Here is an 18,726-nt window from a genome sequence, read left to right on the forward strand (position 1 = left end):
CACACCCGGACACAACCCCATTGCTCTACCCAAACGGACAGAATCCGAACAAAACGGACGTCCGTTTGAGGTCGCGCGATGTAGTTGGCCTACCACAGACCTGTCTCATTATTTTGTCCGTTTGACCCCATCTCTAGACCAAATTTAGTCGCCGTTTGGGTCCAAAGCGGATACAAATTGGATGTTTTTTCTTCTTCTTGATGAATATGGAGCTCTCTTTATCAAGAAGAAAAAATGCTGAGCTAGTGCTGCACTGAAGCGTCGTGGCTCTTTGGCGCCTGTCCCGTGGACGCTTGCAAGCCTCGCCGTGAGTACCTGACACGGCGACATGCTGTGATCAGCTCGCTGAGCGCAGCTCTGGGCCCTCGCCTCTCCGCTGTGCCTGTGGGTGTGGGTGCGGGCGTGTGGTAGTCGCCAGGCGCGTCTCCACGTTTGGCTCGACTAGGCGGCGCTGGCCAGAGTCACGAGCCCGCACGTACACTGCACCGCGCCGCACCAGCACGCGTACGTGTTGCGCGGCGGCGATCTTGCGCGCATCCGTGATGGATGACAAGGAGTCTGGTCATCATTCTACTGTACTAGTTTTCTTTCTTTATATCAGAAAAAAGGAGGTTCGTGCGGGAAACTTGTCATGATTCCGGCACAGTTGCTCTCCTCGTGACAAAGCCTTGATGATGATGGCCGATCGATACGGCATCGGGAGTACGCAGAGGCTGCCTGCTACCACTGCGTGTGTCGTACTTTTTGTATGGTCTGCACGAAGCAGGGCCACTTTTTTTTTCAGTAGACATGGAGCTCTGGGCTCGCTGCCACAGGGGTGTTGTGCACCTGTACTCCTGCCGACATGGTTCTCGTGACGAGCAATCAATCGCCGCTGGAAGCCTGTGCAATGTGTTTATATGTACCCTCGTTTTTTTCATAAAAAATACTCCATATCGATATCTGTATCTGTTACTACGAAGGCACTACTACTCCATAGTATTCATTCACCGACGGAATCATCATACCATATCATGTCATTCAATCGCGTTGCTCCTCCAACGACCAGCCGTTTGGAGATGCATGCTTGGCTTAACTTCGACCGATCTGGCGATGTGATGGTTGACGGCGACTCGGAGGAGGACCACCGACGACGGCGTTCAGAAGTGGGCGTGTGGACTGAGGTACGTAGAGCCCGAATCATGAACACCACTGTTCCTCCGAAGACCGTCTCTGTGCGGTACACTATTTGATTGATTGGCCAGATTCTTGAGTTGATTGATCCCACTATTGAGCATATGAGTGTGTGACGCGAGGGAGGCGCGCGTTACATCACCTTGCGGTGTTCAGATAAGAAGCTAGCCATTACGACACTGATCGTTCGGTGTCATCCATCTATCCATCATTTTCGTTCAATGATTAATTCAGAGCTGGCCGGATTGAAGCGTGATGTGGTCACCGAGCCGTCTCACGGTGGAATGCTCCGTGACAACCCTGTTTCGTTTTGTTTCTCGGACGGAAAGAACATCCACATGGGAGCAAGTCCTAAATGAGCCAAAAGAACATATTGATCAAATTCCAACCGCGCTCTTCAGCATGAGCCACTGAGCGATATCTAAGGTACCAAAAAAAAAAAAGAATGTAGACACATTCATCTTTTAGGATCTTAGAAAATATTTTTTGGTTTCATCGAAGGGCCACTTTCTTTGTTCAAGTTTATAAGGCCCCTTGCATTTTGGGTCAAACTTTGAGCATTGATTTAACTAGCAAAATACTCCCCCTGTTTCTAAATATAAGGCTTTTTAGAGATTCCAATATCGACTACATATGGAGTAAAATGAGTGAATCTACACTCTAAATTGTGTCTATATACATTCATATGTAGTCCGTATTGAAATCTTTAAAAGGCCTTATGTTTAGAAATGGAGGGAGTATAAGCTATACATGGTTCACTGGTTATACTAACAAAAGAGTCCGTGCGTTGCAATGGGAGAGAAAACATAACACACGCTCTTAACCCAACAACTATCATTCAAGACCACAATAGGTCCATCTCCTTTATTTTTGCGAGGATTCATATTTGTGTTGCCGCTTATCCTCCTTCTCACCCTTGCCGGCGATGGCCTCGGTGTTCACACAAAACAACCAAAAACATGTTTGAATATGGTTAATCTTAAGGCGTCTCCCTCCCCCCCTCTCTCTCTCTCCCTCTCTCTCCCTCTCTCTGTCTCCCTCTCTTTCTCTCTCTCTCTCGCGATGAGAAATCTGTTGTTTTCCCCTGCGACATTTTTCAGAGGTATGCATGCGTAGTTATCGATGTTTTCTTTTCCCTATATGGTTATAGTGGGGGTGTTTATTTGCAATCTGGATCGCCGCCGGTACGAAAGAAAAATGGATCTTGCGCTATAAATTATAAGTTTTCTTCCAAAATAATATTTTAAAAATATTTATCAGGTAAAATTAACATCATATTTAGATTCCACACATTTTTCTAATAAAATTTCATATATAATATGTTAAAATCAAAGTTACGGTTTAAAAGATACTGATAATTTAGAAAATCATTTGTTTGATTTAAATATATTCCAAAATAATATTTAAAAATAATTAACAGATAAAAATAATCTCATATTCATATTCTACATATTTTTCTAATCAAAATTTATATATAACATGTTCAAATCGGAGTTATGGTTTAAAAGATATGGATGCTTTAAAAAAGCATTTGTTTGACTTAAATATGATCCGCGGATGAATTATCTAAAATACCAGGGGGGGTCGAAAAATATAAAATAACGGATAGGGTGTGACTTAAATCTGGACGGCGGGTTAATTTCAGGAAAATATAGGGACTTTTGTGTAAAATATGAAAAAAACGACTCGTTTAACTTAAGACATGACTGCGGGTTGAATTCTCTGAAATAGAGGGATTTTTCTAAAAAATGTCATGACAGACGACCAGAAATCCAATTTGCTTTATTATTAGGTAAAGAGGTAAAGATTAAGAAGTGGTTCTACTAATATTGTTCTTGTCAAACTTATGACCAGTTTTGAGTGATTAAAATGTCCAGTGGTTTCAAGGGTTCAACACATCATTTTATCGTACGATATGCTCTTTTCTTATTTGTACATACAATTGCTATTCGAAAATGCCAAGGTTTTATAAAGGATGGATTTCTAATAGGACAACTAAATAATTGTATTGCCTAATTCTGCCAGTTGTGGCGAATCTCTAGAATGCACTAGAGTAGTTTTCCCTGTACAAGATAAATAATGTTTATATAATTTGTTCATTATTGGTAAGTTAGGATTATCCACAACATAGTTGCTTGTCTATCAGTTTCAGCATAGAAACATACTTTAGGTTCTCTTTGCGATGAATGTGATTTCTTCTCCATTTTTCCTTCCGTGTGGTATGTGCAGGAAACACAGCCAGATGGTATTGTGAATGCATATTTATTTGATCAGCTCATGATTAAAATGTTTTAAGTATGAATGTATGACCTGTGTATGACACATACACGGACTTGCACTAACTGAATCATATTTGTTATGTTCGATCTCTCCCGGGACAAGAAGCTCGATGAACAAGAGGCACTACATCTGGAGGCAACTGTTGTGTGCCAGCAAGATATCAACATTGATTCAGTTTTTAATAGCAATTCTTTTTGAGCGATGATTTTTTTTGAGAATCACCGGGGGGAGTTCCCCCACCTGAATATATTACTCAAGGGACTGCCATGGCAGTGAGTACAGAATTACATAGGCACGGTGCAACGTGCAGAGAGGTAGGAACGCCACGAGAAGACGTCCTCCTTGTCTTGTGAGCTCACAAGACGATGTGACCAAAGATCCAAGGCAGCAATGAGGTTCCTTAAGGTTATTACAGAGCATTGATCTATTGATCTAAAGACCATGTCATTTTGTGCTGTCCAAATCATCCAAAGCAAGGCCAGAAGGATCGAAGGCCATGCTTTGGTTGGGAGGTGAGAAGGGGTAGGAGTGTCCCATAGATCTGTAATGTCACTGGAGGTTGGGAGGAACCCGAGCCGTTGCCAAATTCTATTGGCAAGAGGGCATGTGATGAAGAGGTGGTTGGAGTCTTCGGTTGCCGTAGCACATCGAGGGCATATGTCTGAGTTGATGACATGCTTGCGTGCAAGGTTAACTCTAGTGCTGAGGCGGTCTTTGAAGAGTAACCATGCAAAAACTTTGAGCTTCCGAGGAACCTTGGCACTCCATATGAGAGGGGCCATGAGATCGTTGTCAGGCCTAGCCATGAGGACGCCGTATGCATGCTAGGAGGAGAAGCAAGTGTCATGTCGTAGAAACCGTTGATCTTCCTCCGCCGACGGCACGAAGTCCTGCAAAATAGCCAGAAGTGACACAAGCTCTTGTTCTGCCGTTAGAGAGAGGCGATTACGGAGGTTAACTTCAATACCGAATCGCAAAATGTTAGCCACTTTAACCAGCTGTAAAGTGGGGTGTCAGAATAGGTGGGGGAAGGTGATGGCGAGCGGTTGAGGGGTGAGCCACTTGTCTAGCCAAAAGTAGGTATGTAACCCGCTACTAGTGAGCACGAAGGAAATATTTTGGAGAGTAGTTATTTGCTGGGAGATGGTGCGACATAGGAAGGAGGTTTGTGGTGGAGGGGATACTAAGGCGTTGAGATGTTGAAGATCAAGCCACTGGAGCCATGGTGTTTGGGCGGTGGAGAGAGCTTTAGCTGCAAATTTCATGAGTAGGCAGTTGTTTTGAACATGCAAGTTTTTAAGCCCTAAACCACCGATTTTTTTTGGTAAACAGACATTTTTCCAAGTGACAAGACATTGGGCACCGGAACATGCATCCTCTCCTGCCCAAAAAAACTTCTTCTCAGCGAGTCCAAAGTTTTGATGGTTTTCTTTGGGATTCAAAAGACAGACATGAAGTAGGTGAGGATTGAGTCGAGAACCGCGGAAATGAGTATGAGACGATCGCCTTTGTCTAGAAGTTTGGCCCTCCAGCCGGTAAGAAGTTTCCTAGCACGCTCTACTAAGGGGTTGAAGACATTGGAGAGGGGTTTGATCTGAGCGAGAGGGAGGCCGAGGTATATTTGTGGGAAGGATGCGCATGCACACCCCATGGCAAGGGCGATGGAAGCGGTGGAATCATCGTTTGTGTGCAGAGTTGCTAGAGTAGTTTTGGAGAAGTTGATGGCTAGTCCCGTGGCGTGAGCGAAATTGTTTAGGAGAATTTTAAGGGTTGAGGCAGCTGAGGGGGATGCAGCTGCGACGATGAGTGTGTCGTCGGCGTATTGGAGGACAGTGGGGGGCAGGTGGGAGAAGATGGGATGGTGGAGGGACGGATCAGAGTTTTGGACAATAAGCTGTTGGAGAAGGTCGGCTACAATGAGGAAGAGGTAGGGGGAGACAGGGTCTCCTTGCCTCAACCCATTTTTGCATTGAATCCAATTGCCTGGGACCCCGTTCAGAAGTACTGCCGTTTTTCCTGTATGGAGAAGATTTTGTATCCAACTGCGGAAGAGAGGTGAAAGCCCACGAACTTGGAGAATTTTGTCGAGGGCAGGCCATGCTACTGAATCGAAGGCTTTTTTTAAGTCTAACTTGAAGACCATTGTTGGTTTTTTTCGCGTGTGACAAGAGCTAATAAGATCTGCTGCAAACACAAAGTTTTCGGCGATGTTTCGTCCAGAGATGAAACCAGTCTGGTTGCCATGAACTAGCAGAGGGATGAGCGGTTTTAGACGAGAGGTGATCACTTTAGCGACCGCTTTGATTGGGCAGTTTTGAAGCGAGATGGGCCTAAAGGCATCCGGCATGGTTGGCGCCTCCTTTTTGAGGAGGAGGACGATGTGGGCATGATTTAGGCGTTCAGTGTCTCCTAGGCCTTGATGGAATAGAGAGAAGAAGGATATGATTGGATTTTTGACTAGAGGCCAGAAAGATCTGTAGAAAGAGCGATGATTATTATACTCCTGCAGACTTAGCCTTGCCCGTCATGGACCAAAGCTGATGCAGTTTTGCTAACAATGTTTGTTGATCCTGTCATTTTTTTTATAACTTGATATGAATGCCTTCATTTGTTATGTCCGGGATGTTCCAGTTTGACATGTACTAAACAAATGTGGCGGGGATAGTCCAGTTTGACATGTACTCAAGTATTTGTGTCTGGAATGGTCCATTTTACCATCTTGTGCCTGAGATGGTCCAGCTTACACGTATTTACATATAGTGCATGTGCCTGTGAGAGTGTCTTAATTTTTGTCATGTACTCAAATATCTTTGAAAAATGTTGACATACTCTGGAGTGACCCACTATTGTACTTAATAGACGTGCAAAGGGAAGGAATAGGAATGAACGCTGTGAAAATATGGCAGTCTTACTACTAAGAACAAAATGTTTGGACAGGAAAAGGTGGAGGCGGTTACTGCAAAAGTCTATTTTACATCTCACTACCACCAAGGGGGTTTTCATAAAATGTACATTAAGTGGTCTAGGATGCCTCCACTTGAATCCGTACCATTCACACTGGATCCGACGGCTCAGATTCGTTTCTCTATTTTTGCACCACAAGCTGTGCTTTTATTGTAGTCGCTCCCAGCACAAGATTGTACAAGTGTTTGATTGTGCATAGGAAAAACGTAGGATTCTTTTAAAGAGTTTTGAGCGGATGAAAAATTTCATATAAAATCTAATGCAAATGAATCATATGAAAAAATTCTTATGATTTACAATCCTACGAATCAAACAACCTACATAGGAAAAATTCCTAAGGATTAGAATCCTTCAAAATTTTCCTTAGAATCCTTTGAATCAAAGAAGCCCTTCATATCAAAGTTTGACAAAAATACAAGGGGGCTAATAAACCTGGATGAAGGAAATACTATTCATAGTGATTATATTGGTTTTCTTAGGCTGGATGCACTTTGCATAGTTATTAATTATTCAGCAAAGCTGGATCGTCTCCCAAAGAAATTACTACACATAAGATAAGGAACCGCCCTTCTGGCACTTTAGCTGTTTTCCTATTCTATCACACTTTTATTTAAATCACATAATCACCCAAACTATCTATTCTCTCCCCTACTCTTCTTGTCCACCCTTGCGGCTAGCCAGCGCCATTTCTCGCCTATTCTGAGACGGGAGATAGCCTCGCCTCAAGGTGTCTTCCATAGTAGCTGATCCATTCACATGATTTTGGGAAGGTTCTATGGACCATACATGCCTGCTTTAGAACCTTCCACGCAAGTTTTGTTTATGTTTTCTCTACCATGTTTCTTTTGTTTCTTTTTCTGTTTTTTCATCCGATTTTCTTTCGGTTTTCAATATTTACTCTTTTCAATTTATTCATATTTCAAACAATGTTGACTTTCATAAAAAAGCATGTCAAACATTTTGAGAATAGAACATTTTTCATATATATGATGAACATTTTTTTAATACATGCCGAACATTTTTCTGAATACATGTTGACCATTTGACAAATTGACATTGATCATATATTATATGCACGGCGAACATTTTTTTAATACACGAAGAATTTTATTTCAACCATGTTGAAGTTTTTCTAATAAGGATCAAACATTTATTTAAAATACACAGTGAATATTTTCTTGAAATAAGATGAATTATTTTTAATAGAATATGCATATTTTTAAAATATGTGACTAACATTTTTAATGCAATGTGAACAATTTCTAAATTCACGATTATTTTTTTTGTAAATTATGAACTTTTCTTAACTCATGACGAAGAATTTTTTATACGCGGTGAACATTTCATACATACATGTTGAATATTATCTAAGTGTCACGAAGAATTGTTTGAATGTTTTGAGGTTTTAAAAAACTTAGGATACAAAAATATTACACTGCATCAACATTTTCTAATACGAGACGAACATTTTTATCACACAATGAACATTTTCCAAAAAGTGACCAACATTTTTGAAATACAAGTTGAATATGTTTGAATGGTACAAACAATCATATATGTTATTTATACTACATGATCATTTCTTAAATGTGCTGAACTGTTTCTTGAATGATATGTGCATTCTTTACAAATCACATGAACAAATTTTTACATTACATTAACAATTTTTAATACACTATGTACTTTTTAGAAAGTAGATTAATTTCGAAAATATGTATATAAGAATATTAAAAAAGGATAAAGATAAATGGTACATGACGTACAGTATACAAGCAAGCGCTTTGAGGCGACATCACACTGGGCCTGGTCCAGTACGTTGGCGATTGTAGACACGGGTCGGTCTTTGGTCTCACACGAAGCGAGACCAAGACGTAGGGAGCCACTACTTTGGGGCAACTCTTGGAGGGCTCCGCAGAGGTCACTTTTATGGGTCCGGGATCACTCCAAGTGATGTGCCCAGTCGCCACGATGTGTCGCGCGCAGGATGAACCCTCAGGATTTTTGTCTTTTATGCACGAGTTTTTGTTTTTTGGGTTTTTCTGGGATGGAGGGGGGCTGTTTTTCCGGCTTTTGCTTGCTTTTTCCTACGTTTTGACCTTTTGGGAGGGGAAAAAATATGGTATATAGTTCCCGAAAAGGAAAAAGCACAATTCTGCTTTTGCGAAGCCGAACTTATGCTTTCACAAGAAACATAAACTGTGCTTTTCGAAAAATGGAAAATCACGGATTGTGCACGAGAAGCAAAGATGTCCTTCCCAAAAATGGCAAAACACAGCTTGCGCTCTCGCGACAAGCACAACTATGCTTTTGGAAAAGGGTAAAAGACAGATCTGCTTTCAAAAAAGTTAAATAGCACACCTGTCCTTTCGGGGTCCCTTTTCTCGGTTTTTGTTTTTTGTTTCCTTTTTTCGGTTCCTTTTTTTCATGAAGAAAAAGTTCGTCGAAACCTAATTACATTATAGGGATCTAGTTTCAAAGATCTCGACGCGAGACATTACGGGGATCCTTCCATTTTCCCTCACATTTTTATTTTTGTAATATATATATATATATATATATATATATATATATATATATATTTCGTGTATAAGAAAATGTTACTTATGTGCATGAAAAATGTTTGTGACAATATGAAAATTTTCACGCAGTTAAAAAAATGTACGTGGAATTATTAAGCAATATACAATGTAAAAAAATATTTGCGTGATTCGACAAAAAAGTTTCATACATTAAAAAGATACACGTTACATAAAAAAAATCATGAGTATCAAAATCAGTTTGTGGCATTTTCAAAAAGGAGTATGCAATGTATTTTTTTTCTTGCGTAATGTAAAAAAAGTGTATGCCATTAAAAAAATTACGTGTCATTTTAAAGAAAAATTCTAGTGATTCAAAAAAAGGTCAGTGACATTTAAAAAAATGTTTATACAATGTAACAAATGTTCCAGTGGGTTAAAAAATATATTTATTCCATTAAAAATGTTCATTTCATTTTCTAAAATGCTCATGTCTGTCCAAATAATGTCTGGGATTATAGAAAAATGTTTAAACAGTGTAAACATGTCCGTGTAGTTCCAAAACTGTTTATATTCTCTAAGAAAATGTACAACATGTATTTAGAAAATGTTACCATGTATTCATTTTTTTCAAAACGTATTTTACAAAATTATCATGTATTTGACAAATGTAAAAAATGTACCAAAAAATGTGTGTAGTAACAAAAAGTAGACTTGGACACTCCCCTCTCTCCCATCACTGTAGTGAGAGGCGATTTTCTGAGAACTCCCGGTCAACCCACCTCACTCGCCGGCGATCTACGGTTTCCTCCACCTCCGGCGGTCGCTCCGGCGGCGGGAGGTTGGGGAAACCGTGGATCTAGGCTTGTACATAGCTTAGAGCTTGCTAGGGCCGCGGCCGGCGTCGCCATGGAGGTGGAGATGGCGTCGGTGCGGTGTTTGTCGTCGGCTCGCTTCTCCTCTCGCGGTGGCGCTCTGTGGAGTTCCATCGCGCGGCGGCTGACTTTCCCGAGCTCGCCGATCTATGGATCTGGCGCGCTCGTCGTGCCTGGCCGGATCCTGGATGGTGGAGAATTCGGAGGTTGAAGACGAAGGTGAAGATGACGTTGGCATCCATCGTGACGAAGATGACATTCTTGCGAGTAGGATCTATGGATCCGGCAATCGCGACTTCCCGGCTGCCACGGGGTTGGCTGCAATTCAAGGCCTGAGGCGGAGCAGCGGCAGCGGCACGCCACCGACAGCTCTTGCGTTTAAAAAAGAGAGCTGATTGAATATTATAGAAAACAAAAACAAAAAAAATCAAACAATGCAAAGAAAACCAAGCATGAAACAAAAGAAAACAAAAAGTATGACGAAAATAAATAAATGAAAAAACAAATTGCAACGAAGGAGAAAAGCAAAAAACGGTGAAATGAAAGACAAACCAATGGAAAAACGAAATGAAACAAAGAAGAGGAGAAAAAAAAGGAAAAGCCAAGCAGAGCGAGTGTACCTACACGTACAGACGAGCGGTGCGAGGGACTGCGTTAATGGGCCGGCTCCATTCGCTCGCTAGACAAATCCTATAGGAACCGGTATGTAGAGAGCCTGGCCTAAAAGGCAAAAGCACCTAAAATCCCGGGTTTAATGAAATATAGAGGAATAATAATGTATTTGTATATATTATTATTTTGCGGAGGAATTTTTTGACACTGTTTAGTATATTTGGGGCTTAGACAAACTTGGCTTGGGATTTGACGAATAGACATGTTTGCTTAACTGCCTCCAGCTCGAGGCTATCCTTGCCTGCACAGGACAGTAGGAGGAAGACAGCGGAAGAGCTTTTTCCTTCTGAATTTGAGAGAAAGACGAAGATGCCGCATTGCCGCGGTCAGACCTGGTGACGGGCGCACGCATGAATCATGCACGACCGTCCGTGTCCCAGTACCACGAGGAAGATTGTACTCCTCGAGCTCGTTTGAGTACAATCTGACTGCGTACTCCAACTGCATGATTGGAAGTAGTAATAGTGCTCGACTCAAAAAAGAAATACGGACGCGGTTGGGCGGGAATTGGCGCCGGCTTCACCTCGTCGTGTCGCCAACTGCAACAAGCAACGTAGCCGTGCGTTGCTTGCCTGCCCCGGGTGACGCACGCACGTTTATCTGGCCGAGTGCCCGAGGTCGTGCTATTGTCTGGTGGGACGTGGGAGATTGGACAGTGAGAGCATCTCCAGCCGCTCTCAGGAAGCCTCCCAAGCCACTTTTTGAATGTCGATGGTCAAAAAACGCCCTACTCAGATCTAAAGACCCGTTTTTCGTCGGATTTCACGAGATTTACGGCCGGCGCTCCCACCCAAACCCAGCCCCCTCGGAGGCAGCTGGTGACGCCGGCAGTTGCCTTTTTGCATGCACAGGGCCACTCGTCAGCCCCTCTCTTTCCCCTCTCTCCTTCCCTTTCTCTTTTTTCTTTCTCCTCTCTCCTCTCCCTTTCCTCCCACCACCTACCGCACACAGCGCGCATGGCCGGGGCGGGGCTCGCGCTCGCGTGGTCAAAGCCTCCACTTGACCATCTCCTTCCTCCTCGCTTAGGCGCCATGGCCACCATCCTCGCAAGATCCAGCCCATCTCCTCCGCGTCCGCCTAGTGGGCGTTCCAGCGGACCCGATCGGCGCCGTCGCTCGCCGCCCAGTTCGCGGGCGGCCCGCTCAAGCGCTGGTGGGACTGGGGCCTCGGCTGGCTGCGGCTTCACCGGCGACCTGGAGATGAGCGAGGAGGAGGCGGCCGCGCTCGGCCGGGGCACCTGGGCCCACGTCCTCTACAAGGTACGCTCCGGGGTCCGTCGCCTCGTCGCGTCTGACCACTCGTTGCCCACCACGCAGCGCGAAGCCCGCGAACGACGCCGCCACGACTGCCCCTGCCGTCGCGGCGCCGGCCACGGCCCCTTGTGGAGGCGGGTGCGGCGTCTTGGCATTCTTCCAAGCGACCGAAATTGCTGGGGCGCTTGCAACTGAGCTGGTCGGCGGTGCCGAAGCTGTCGCTGGTGTCGCTGGCGGTGTCATGCTCATGAGCTGCGGAGTGGATGGAAGCGTCGGGTCGAGGACCGTCGCCGGAGGGGGAGCAGCCGAAACGGGCGGCGGCTTGGACGGCGTCGGTGAAGGAGGGGACGGGGTCGAGAAGCTCCACCATTCGATGGCGTGGATCTCCGTGCTGCCCTGCGTGGACGCGGAGAACCCGACGAACGCCTGCTCGTTGACATACCCCGGGAGATCGACGGGCGTGGACAACACCTGCGTCGGGGCCGCTTGGACGAGTAGGACACGAACACGTCCATGGCCTTGGCGGGCGCGGCTGGGACGATGTGGGCGTGGCCGGGGCGTTGGAGGAGCGCGCAGCGGCCGGGCGGAGCGGCACGGGCAGCTGCACCTTCAGGTCGCCTCCAAGCTCGCGCTGCCGCCGCTGCAGTCCACCTCTAGGTCGTCTCCAAGCTCGCGCCGACAGGGAGGGAGGGGGAGCACGCTGGACGGCGGCGAGCAGCAGGAGGGCGTGCGGTGGCTAACGAGTGGTGCGTGGGGGGGGCAACGAGTGGATAGATTTTCACCCCAGACTAAATGTTTCGCCGGCAGCCCCCAAGCGGCGAAAAATGCCTCCTGAGGGGCTCAACGGCTGGAGATGCTCTGAGAATGCAGCTCCATGTAAACTACTTTCTTCGTTTCTAAATATAAGTCATTTTAGAGATTATAATACAAACTACATATGATGTATATGAAGATATTTTAAAATATAGATTCACTTATTGTGCTTTGTATGTAGTCTATATTGAAATATCTAAAAAGATTTATATTGAGGAACGGAGCGAGTATATCATGGAAGGATAATCCTACACCTATCAAGACTAAGGACACGTACAATGATTGATAAGACAGTCTTATCTTAATTCTTGCATATAATTTAGAGATGACAAAAAAGTACTCCATCCATTCGAAAAAGCTTGTCCCTCAAATGGATGTATCTAGCACCAAGTTAGTGTTAGATACATCAATTTAAGGAACAAACTTGGGACACACTTTTTCAAACGGAGAGAGTATGTCTACAATGAGTTATATCTTAGGCTTATCTTCAATAACTAGTTATTCCTAAAAACATCTTGAGACATATTGTGCTAGGAGATCATCTCTTAAATAAAAAGAAAACAAGCCATTTCTTACGATTTCTCTCTTCTACACCTCAGCATTTATCCTACATGTCATCTCTAAGATAATACCATTGTACATGCCCTAACATTAGGGGAGAGAAGTTATTGATGGAAAGTTACGTAAAAGAGGGAGTATGTACCACTTACGTGTTTACTCGTCATACCTTGTAAGATCTCTATTCCTAATGTCTCAGTTGGCAGAATAGCCTACACGGTTTTTTTTGTCCCACCACTTTATCCAAATTTTTTTCATCCCGCCCGTTTATCTCTTTCCAAATCTGTAATATTATCTGCCCCCACCAAGTTCTATCCAAGGAAGTCAACCTTTTGTCTGGTTTATAGCCGGCTTGTGGGGCAAATAATCAATCAATCAATTAATGGAAAATCATGGTGTCCTTAATTTTCATTACTTTCCATCCCAAGGCCGATCTATTCCTCTCCCGATGCCTCAGCTCCCCACCTCCATCGTGATGGCAAGCATGAAGGCCATCGTTGTCTGTCTCGTATATAGCTGGCCGAATAAGCCGTTTTTTCGAGTTGGCCCGTGAGCACGGCCCGCCTTGGGCCAGGCATGGCACGGGCTAAACGGGCTGGGCCCGGCACGCAGCACGCCCTGGCCGTGCCTGGGCCTGGAGGCTGAGCACGCGAGCCGGCACGGCACGGCCCGATTATGTTTATTTTTATTTTTTATACATCTATATATGGCCCAACATGTAAAAATAGGCTAAAAACGCTCGGTGTGTCAAATAGCAGGCTAAAAATATGCGGCCCACCGTGCTAAACGGGCCAACGTGCCGGCCCGTTTACTAACTGGGCCGTGCCTGGGCCTGGGGGCGCAGCACGCGCGCCGGCACGACACGTCCTGTATAGTAATTGTGCCCTGGCGGGCTGTGCCGGGCCAGGCACGATTACGATGGGCCGGGCCGGGCTGGCCCGTTTGGCTAGGTATGATCTCGTCTCGTGTTGGTTCTTCCTCCGATCGATGCATCTGCTCGTGGGGGCACTGCTGGTGGTGGCGGGGAGCAATGGTGGTGGCCGTGCTGGGGCCCGGCGGGTGGGCGGGCGTGCTGGAACTGGCCGTGTCGATGGCGTCGTTCGCATCGGAGACCACATTCGTGTGGGGACTGGCCAGCGGCGGGTGCGTGGCCGGGTCCGTGCGCGTGCCTCTCGACGGCCTTCTCGACCCCCGCGGCGAGTCCGGGGATGGGGATGTAGGTCTGTATGGCTTCGATGTGCTGCGCACGGCCAAGGGCTTCCGTCGCTCGACGAGGTCATCCAGCAGCAAGGGAAAAAATCATGAACCCCTTCGATCCCCAATACTACTCCACCACAACAATCCGTTGCTAAATTTTCTACTTCCTCCGTTTCTAAATATTTGTCTTTCTAGAGATTTTAATAAGTCACTACATACAGAGCAAAATGAATAAATCTACACTCTAAAATATGTCTATATACATCTGTATGTGATAGTCCATTTAAAATCTTTAAAAAGACAAATATTTAGAAACGGAGAAAGGATGACTGTTTGGTCAAATTAGGACATATGCCCGTGCGTTGCAACGGTAGAAAAAATGCCATATGTTCCTATTATAAAAAGCATTTCTTAAGATGCTCTGCCGATCTACATCCTATATTTCAGTATGGCATCTCACCTATGTCACAACTTATACTCTTTGTCACCCTCGTCAATAGTGATTGTGGTGTTTATCTGATTGTAATATGTTCGAATGTAGTTATGCAAAAGATGATGAGCTTGGACAGGACACGAGACACTTGCCATTGAACATCAACATCATAATACTCTCCCATTCTAGCACCATATCCATGTGCCATCCTCGCCTTCAACATCTTCTTCCCATCTGACGCCCCTCATGCACACCTTCATGATGAACAACACATACATACTTTGTCGTCCGTATGTAACATGTCTATTATTTTTCTACTCTTTCTTTTGATGCAAAGATACATAGCAATGTGTCTATACATGCTCGTGCACGTGGACTTGTACAACTTCTAACCTATTTTAAGTTGATTACCTTCCTAATCTAATTAACCGTCTGCATTGATCGTTGGAACTCCTAATTTAGCCAAATCAAGAGCTTGCTGCTACTTCCTAGAGAAAGAGAAAATGAATTGTCCATATCTTATTTCTTTTCTAATCTAATATCAACCGGTCAACTTGATTGTTAGAACTATTAACAGTTAGTCAAATCACTCAATGATGACTACTGCATGGAGAAAGAGCAAGCGGATTGCGCACATATATAATTAGCCTGAGCTAACGGCTAAATGTAACAAAACCTGTGATTATTTACATTTTATGTGCATGCAAGAAGTTTCACAGAAAAACATTTTTTTTTGTGATCTGTGCAAAAAATACGAAACACTATGTCACGGAATGCTTTTTAGAAGCACTAAATTTGTCTTTTTTTGCGGAGACAAAATAAAAAGACCCTTTTCACAAAACTTTGTCCCGCGAATATAATTTTGTGAACATGTAAGAACAAAAAATTATTATGAATTTTTTGACATTACAAAACACATCTAAAATACATTTTTGAAAAGCGGTTTCAGACTCTGAGTTAGCTAGTGTGCTTGGTTATCCACTTCCATTTGGGGAAGTATTACATTGAAAGTTTGCATCAATTTAGTGACACTATTTTGCAACTAAGCCCTCGGGTATTTTCACCTTCAATCCGTAGTCCACCCTTATCCTGAGACCACCGCACTCCATCAGTCAACCACCAGACTGCGGTTCTCAAGGACGCATCTCTCCTCCATCCTCTTTCTTTCTCTCTCCCACCGCAGCTCCGGCTCCTCCGCCTCACTCCCAGGAACCACATCACCCCATGAACCACGACCCCATGCCGGCGCGTCCGTGCATCAGTTGTACGATGCGCAGCGACCCGTTGAGCTCGCCTGCCCGCGTGTTGGCCGAAGGAGTTGGGAGCCGGCCAGAGTCCTCCGCCGCTGGTCGTCCCGGTTTTCTTCGCCGATCCAGATACTAGCTCCCCGCGCACGCGACCGCTGCCATGAGGAGGCCGAGGCCGACAAGGCAGGGTCTCGCCCACCATGGTGACCTTCACATCCAAAGGTCCTACAAAAAAAGACACATCCGTGACATTTTGGGCCGAATGAATTTTTTTTCTGTCATACATATGACACTTCTATGACGATAATTGTGACAAAATCCGGTATCATCATAGATGTGGTGGGATCCTACTTCTATGACAAAAAATCATGACAGAAAATGGGCTTTTCGTCCTAGGCGGGCCGGAGACACAGCTGCATGACATTCTTTGGGCCGTCCATGACGGAAAAAACCGTGGTAGAAGCGAGGGCGAGGAAAATTTCGGGGAGTTCCCGGTTACGGTGGGAGGTTGGGGGCCGAGCGATGCGCGTTTCTCTCGTACATGTCCGCGCGTGTGTGCGAGGCGTTGGCTCTAACTGAACCCGAGCGAGGCATTGGGCTCTAGCTGAACCCGAGCGATTGCACTGCAGGCTACGCGTTACTGAACCCGAGCGATCGATCGATGGCTGTTAACTGAACCCGATCGAACGATTCCTTCGCTACTGCTGCTAACTGAAGCCGATCGATGCTGCCTCTGGGATGAACAGTGAGCGTTGCGGGGGGTTTGGATGAACAGTGAGCGGTGGCGTTGCCTCTGGATGAACATGACCCCATGGTGTGGTGGAGGGCTGGATGAACAGTAGACGGTGGAGGGGTGGTTGAATAGTAGCCGGTGGAGTAGCGCGCGGTGGAGGCTGGATGAACAGGAGACCGTGGAGGCTGGAGGAGCTCGACGGTGGAGATGAATAGTATCCCGTGGAGTCCCGTTTTGCGGCACGCCACACCCCTCCCGATGAATAGGACCCCTGTTTCGACCATAGGAGGTCCGTTTCATCCGTTTTGCGGTACGCCACGCCCCTCCCGATCAACAGGACCCCCGTTTCGACCGTAGGAGATCCGTTTCCTCCGTTTTGCGGTACGCCACACCCCTCCCGATCAACAGGACCCCCGTTTCGACCGTAGGAGGTCCGTTTTCTCCGTTCTGCGGTACGCCAGGCCTCGTTTCCATCGTGTGTTCCGTCCAAGCCCTCCCGATGAACACGACCACACATTCCGTTCTGACCCAGCCGGTTGGCTCCCACGCGTTCTGTTGCCTCCCGATGAACACGACGCATTCCGTTGCCTCTCCATGAACACGACGCATTCCGTTGCCTCTCCATGAACACGACGCATTCCGTTGCCTCCCCATGAACACGACGATGACGTTGTTTCTCTGTTCCGACCCAGCCATGTACACGAGCCCTGGCCGTACGTATGCGTGAGTAGGCGTTCGAGACCCTGCCCGTATGTACGTACGTGACCGTATTTTCTTTCTTGCACCCTGGCCGTTGTACGTACGTGTACATGCTACATGCGCGCCTCTACTACGACACGTGCGCGCCTCTACTACGACACATGCGCGCCTCTACATCGACCAGTATATATGTACGTACACGTTCGCGACCAGAATGACAACGCTACGTACGCTTCGACCAGGTTGGTCCCGACTGTCAGGCACTTCCTTGCGTGCGAAGATGTAGCTGGTGGGTCCCAGCAGTCAGGGGGGCGAATCGTTTTGTTTTTTTGCTCGAACGCACTTCCTTGCGTGCGAAGGTGTAGCTGGTGGGTCCCAACAGTCAGGGGGAAATGTTTTTTTTTTGCGAAATACGGTGGCTCGTCTGGTGGGTCCCCGCTGTCAGGCGGAGAAATAATTATGTTGCATGTAATAAGGAGGCACTTCCTTGCTGCGACCGTGGACCCAGCTGTCAGCCTCTCCACGTATAGTCCACGTCCGATGGAAGCCGTTCCTTGACCACGTTGACCACGCCGCACCGAGAGCACCAGGGCGATGGACGACGGCGAGGCCTAGGAAGGGGATGACACAGAGCCGGGGAAGACGCGGCAGTGGATGCCCACGCATAGAGGAGTACGAGGGTTCACTGGTTCGCTGCGGTGTGAGGCTGCCGTCGTCGCAGAATAACAGGGGGTGTGGGTGAGTAGAGGGATGGCCTAACCAGCGGTGGGAGGAGTAGGGGACGGTGAGGCCTCCGCCGCATCGCAGCCGGCCACGAGAGGCAGGAGCACGAGGCACGACCGACGCTGGTTTGGGCGGCTGGAGCAAGAAGACCAGAGGTTGAAGAAGCACTACGGTCGTTGGATGGACATCATACGATCACTGGACTAGAATCATGCATATATTGACTAAGTTGACAAAGCCCTCCGTCCCCGTCAACTTAGTAGGCCCACAAGTCAGCCTGCCACTATACTGGGTCCCAACTAACAGGGGGAGTATTCATTTTTTGTGTGTGTAATAAGGAGGCACTTCCTTGCGTGCGAAGATATAGCTGGTGGGTCCGATCTGTCAGCGGCGATAACGTTTTTTTCGCGAAATACAGAGGCCCTTTCGGTGGGTCCCTGATGTCAGGTGGAGGAATCATTATTTTGCACATAATAAGGAGGCATTTCCTTGCGTGCGGCCATGGACCCAGTTGTCGGCCTCTCCACATACAGTCCACTTTAGATGCATGTCGGTCGTTGACCATGTTGACCAGGCCGCGCCGAGAGCAC

The 18,726-nt window shown here is 46.2% G+C and overlaps 1 protein-coding gene across 1 annotated transcript; it reads left to right on the forward strand.

Moving 5' to 3' along the window:
- Positions 1–10,960: 10,960 nt before the first annotated feature.
- LOC125521102 lies at positions 10,961–15,142 on the forward strand. Its single transcript, XM_048686151.1, has 2 exons — positions 10,961–11,739; positions 14,843–15,142. The coding sequence occupies exons 1-2, from the start codon at positions 11,437–11,439 to the stop codon at positions 14,855–14,857; spliced, it is 318 nt and encodes a 105-aa protein (XP_048542108.1). The 5' UTR covers positions 10,961–11,436; the 3' UTR covers positions 14,858–15,142.
- The last annotated feature ends 3,584 nt before the right edge of the window (positions 15,143–18,726 follow it).

The sequence above is a fragment of the Triticum urartu genome, chromosome 7 (assembly GCF_003073215.2).
Source record: "Triticum urartu cultivar G1812 chromosome 7, Tu2.1, whole genome shotgun sequence".
Classification (NCBI taxonomy): domain Eukaryota; kingdom Viridiplantae; phylum Streptophyta; class Magnoliopsida; order Poales; family Poaceae; genus Triticum; species Triticum urartu.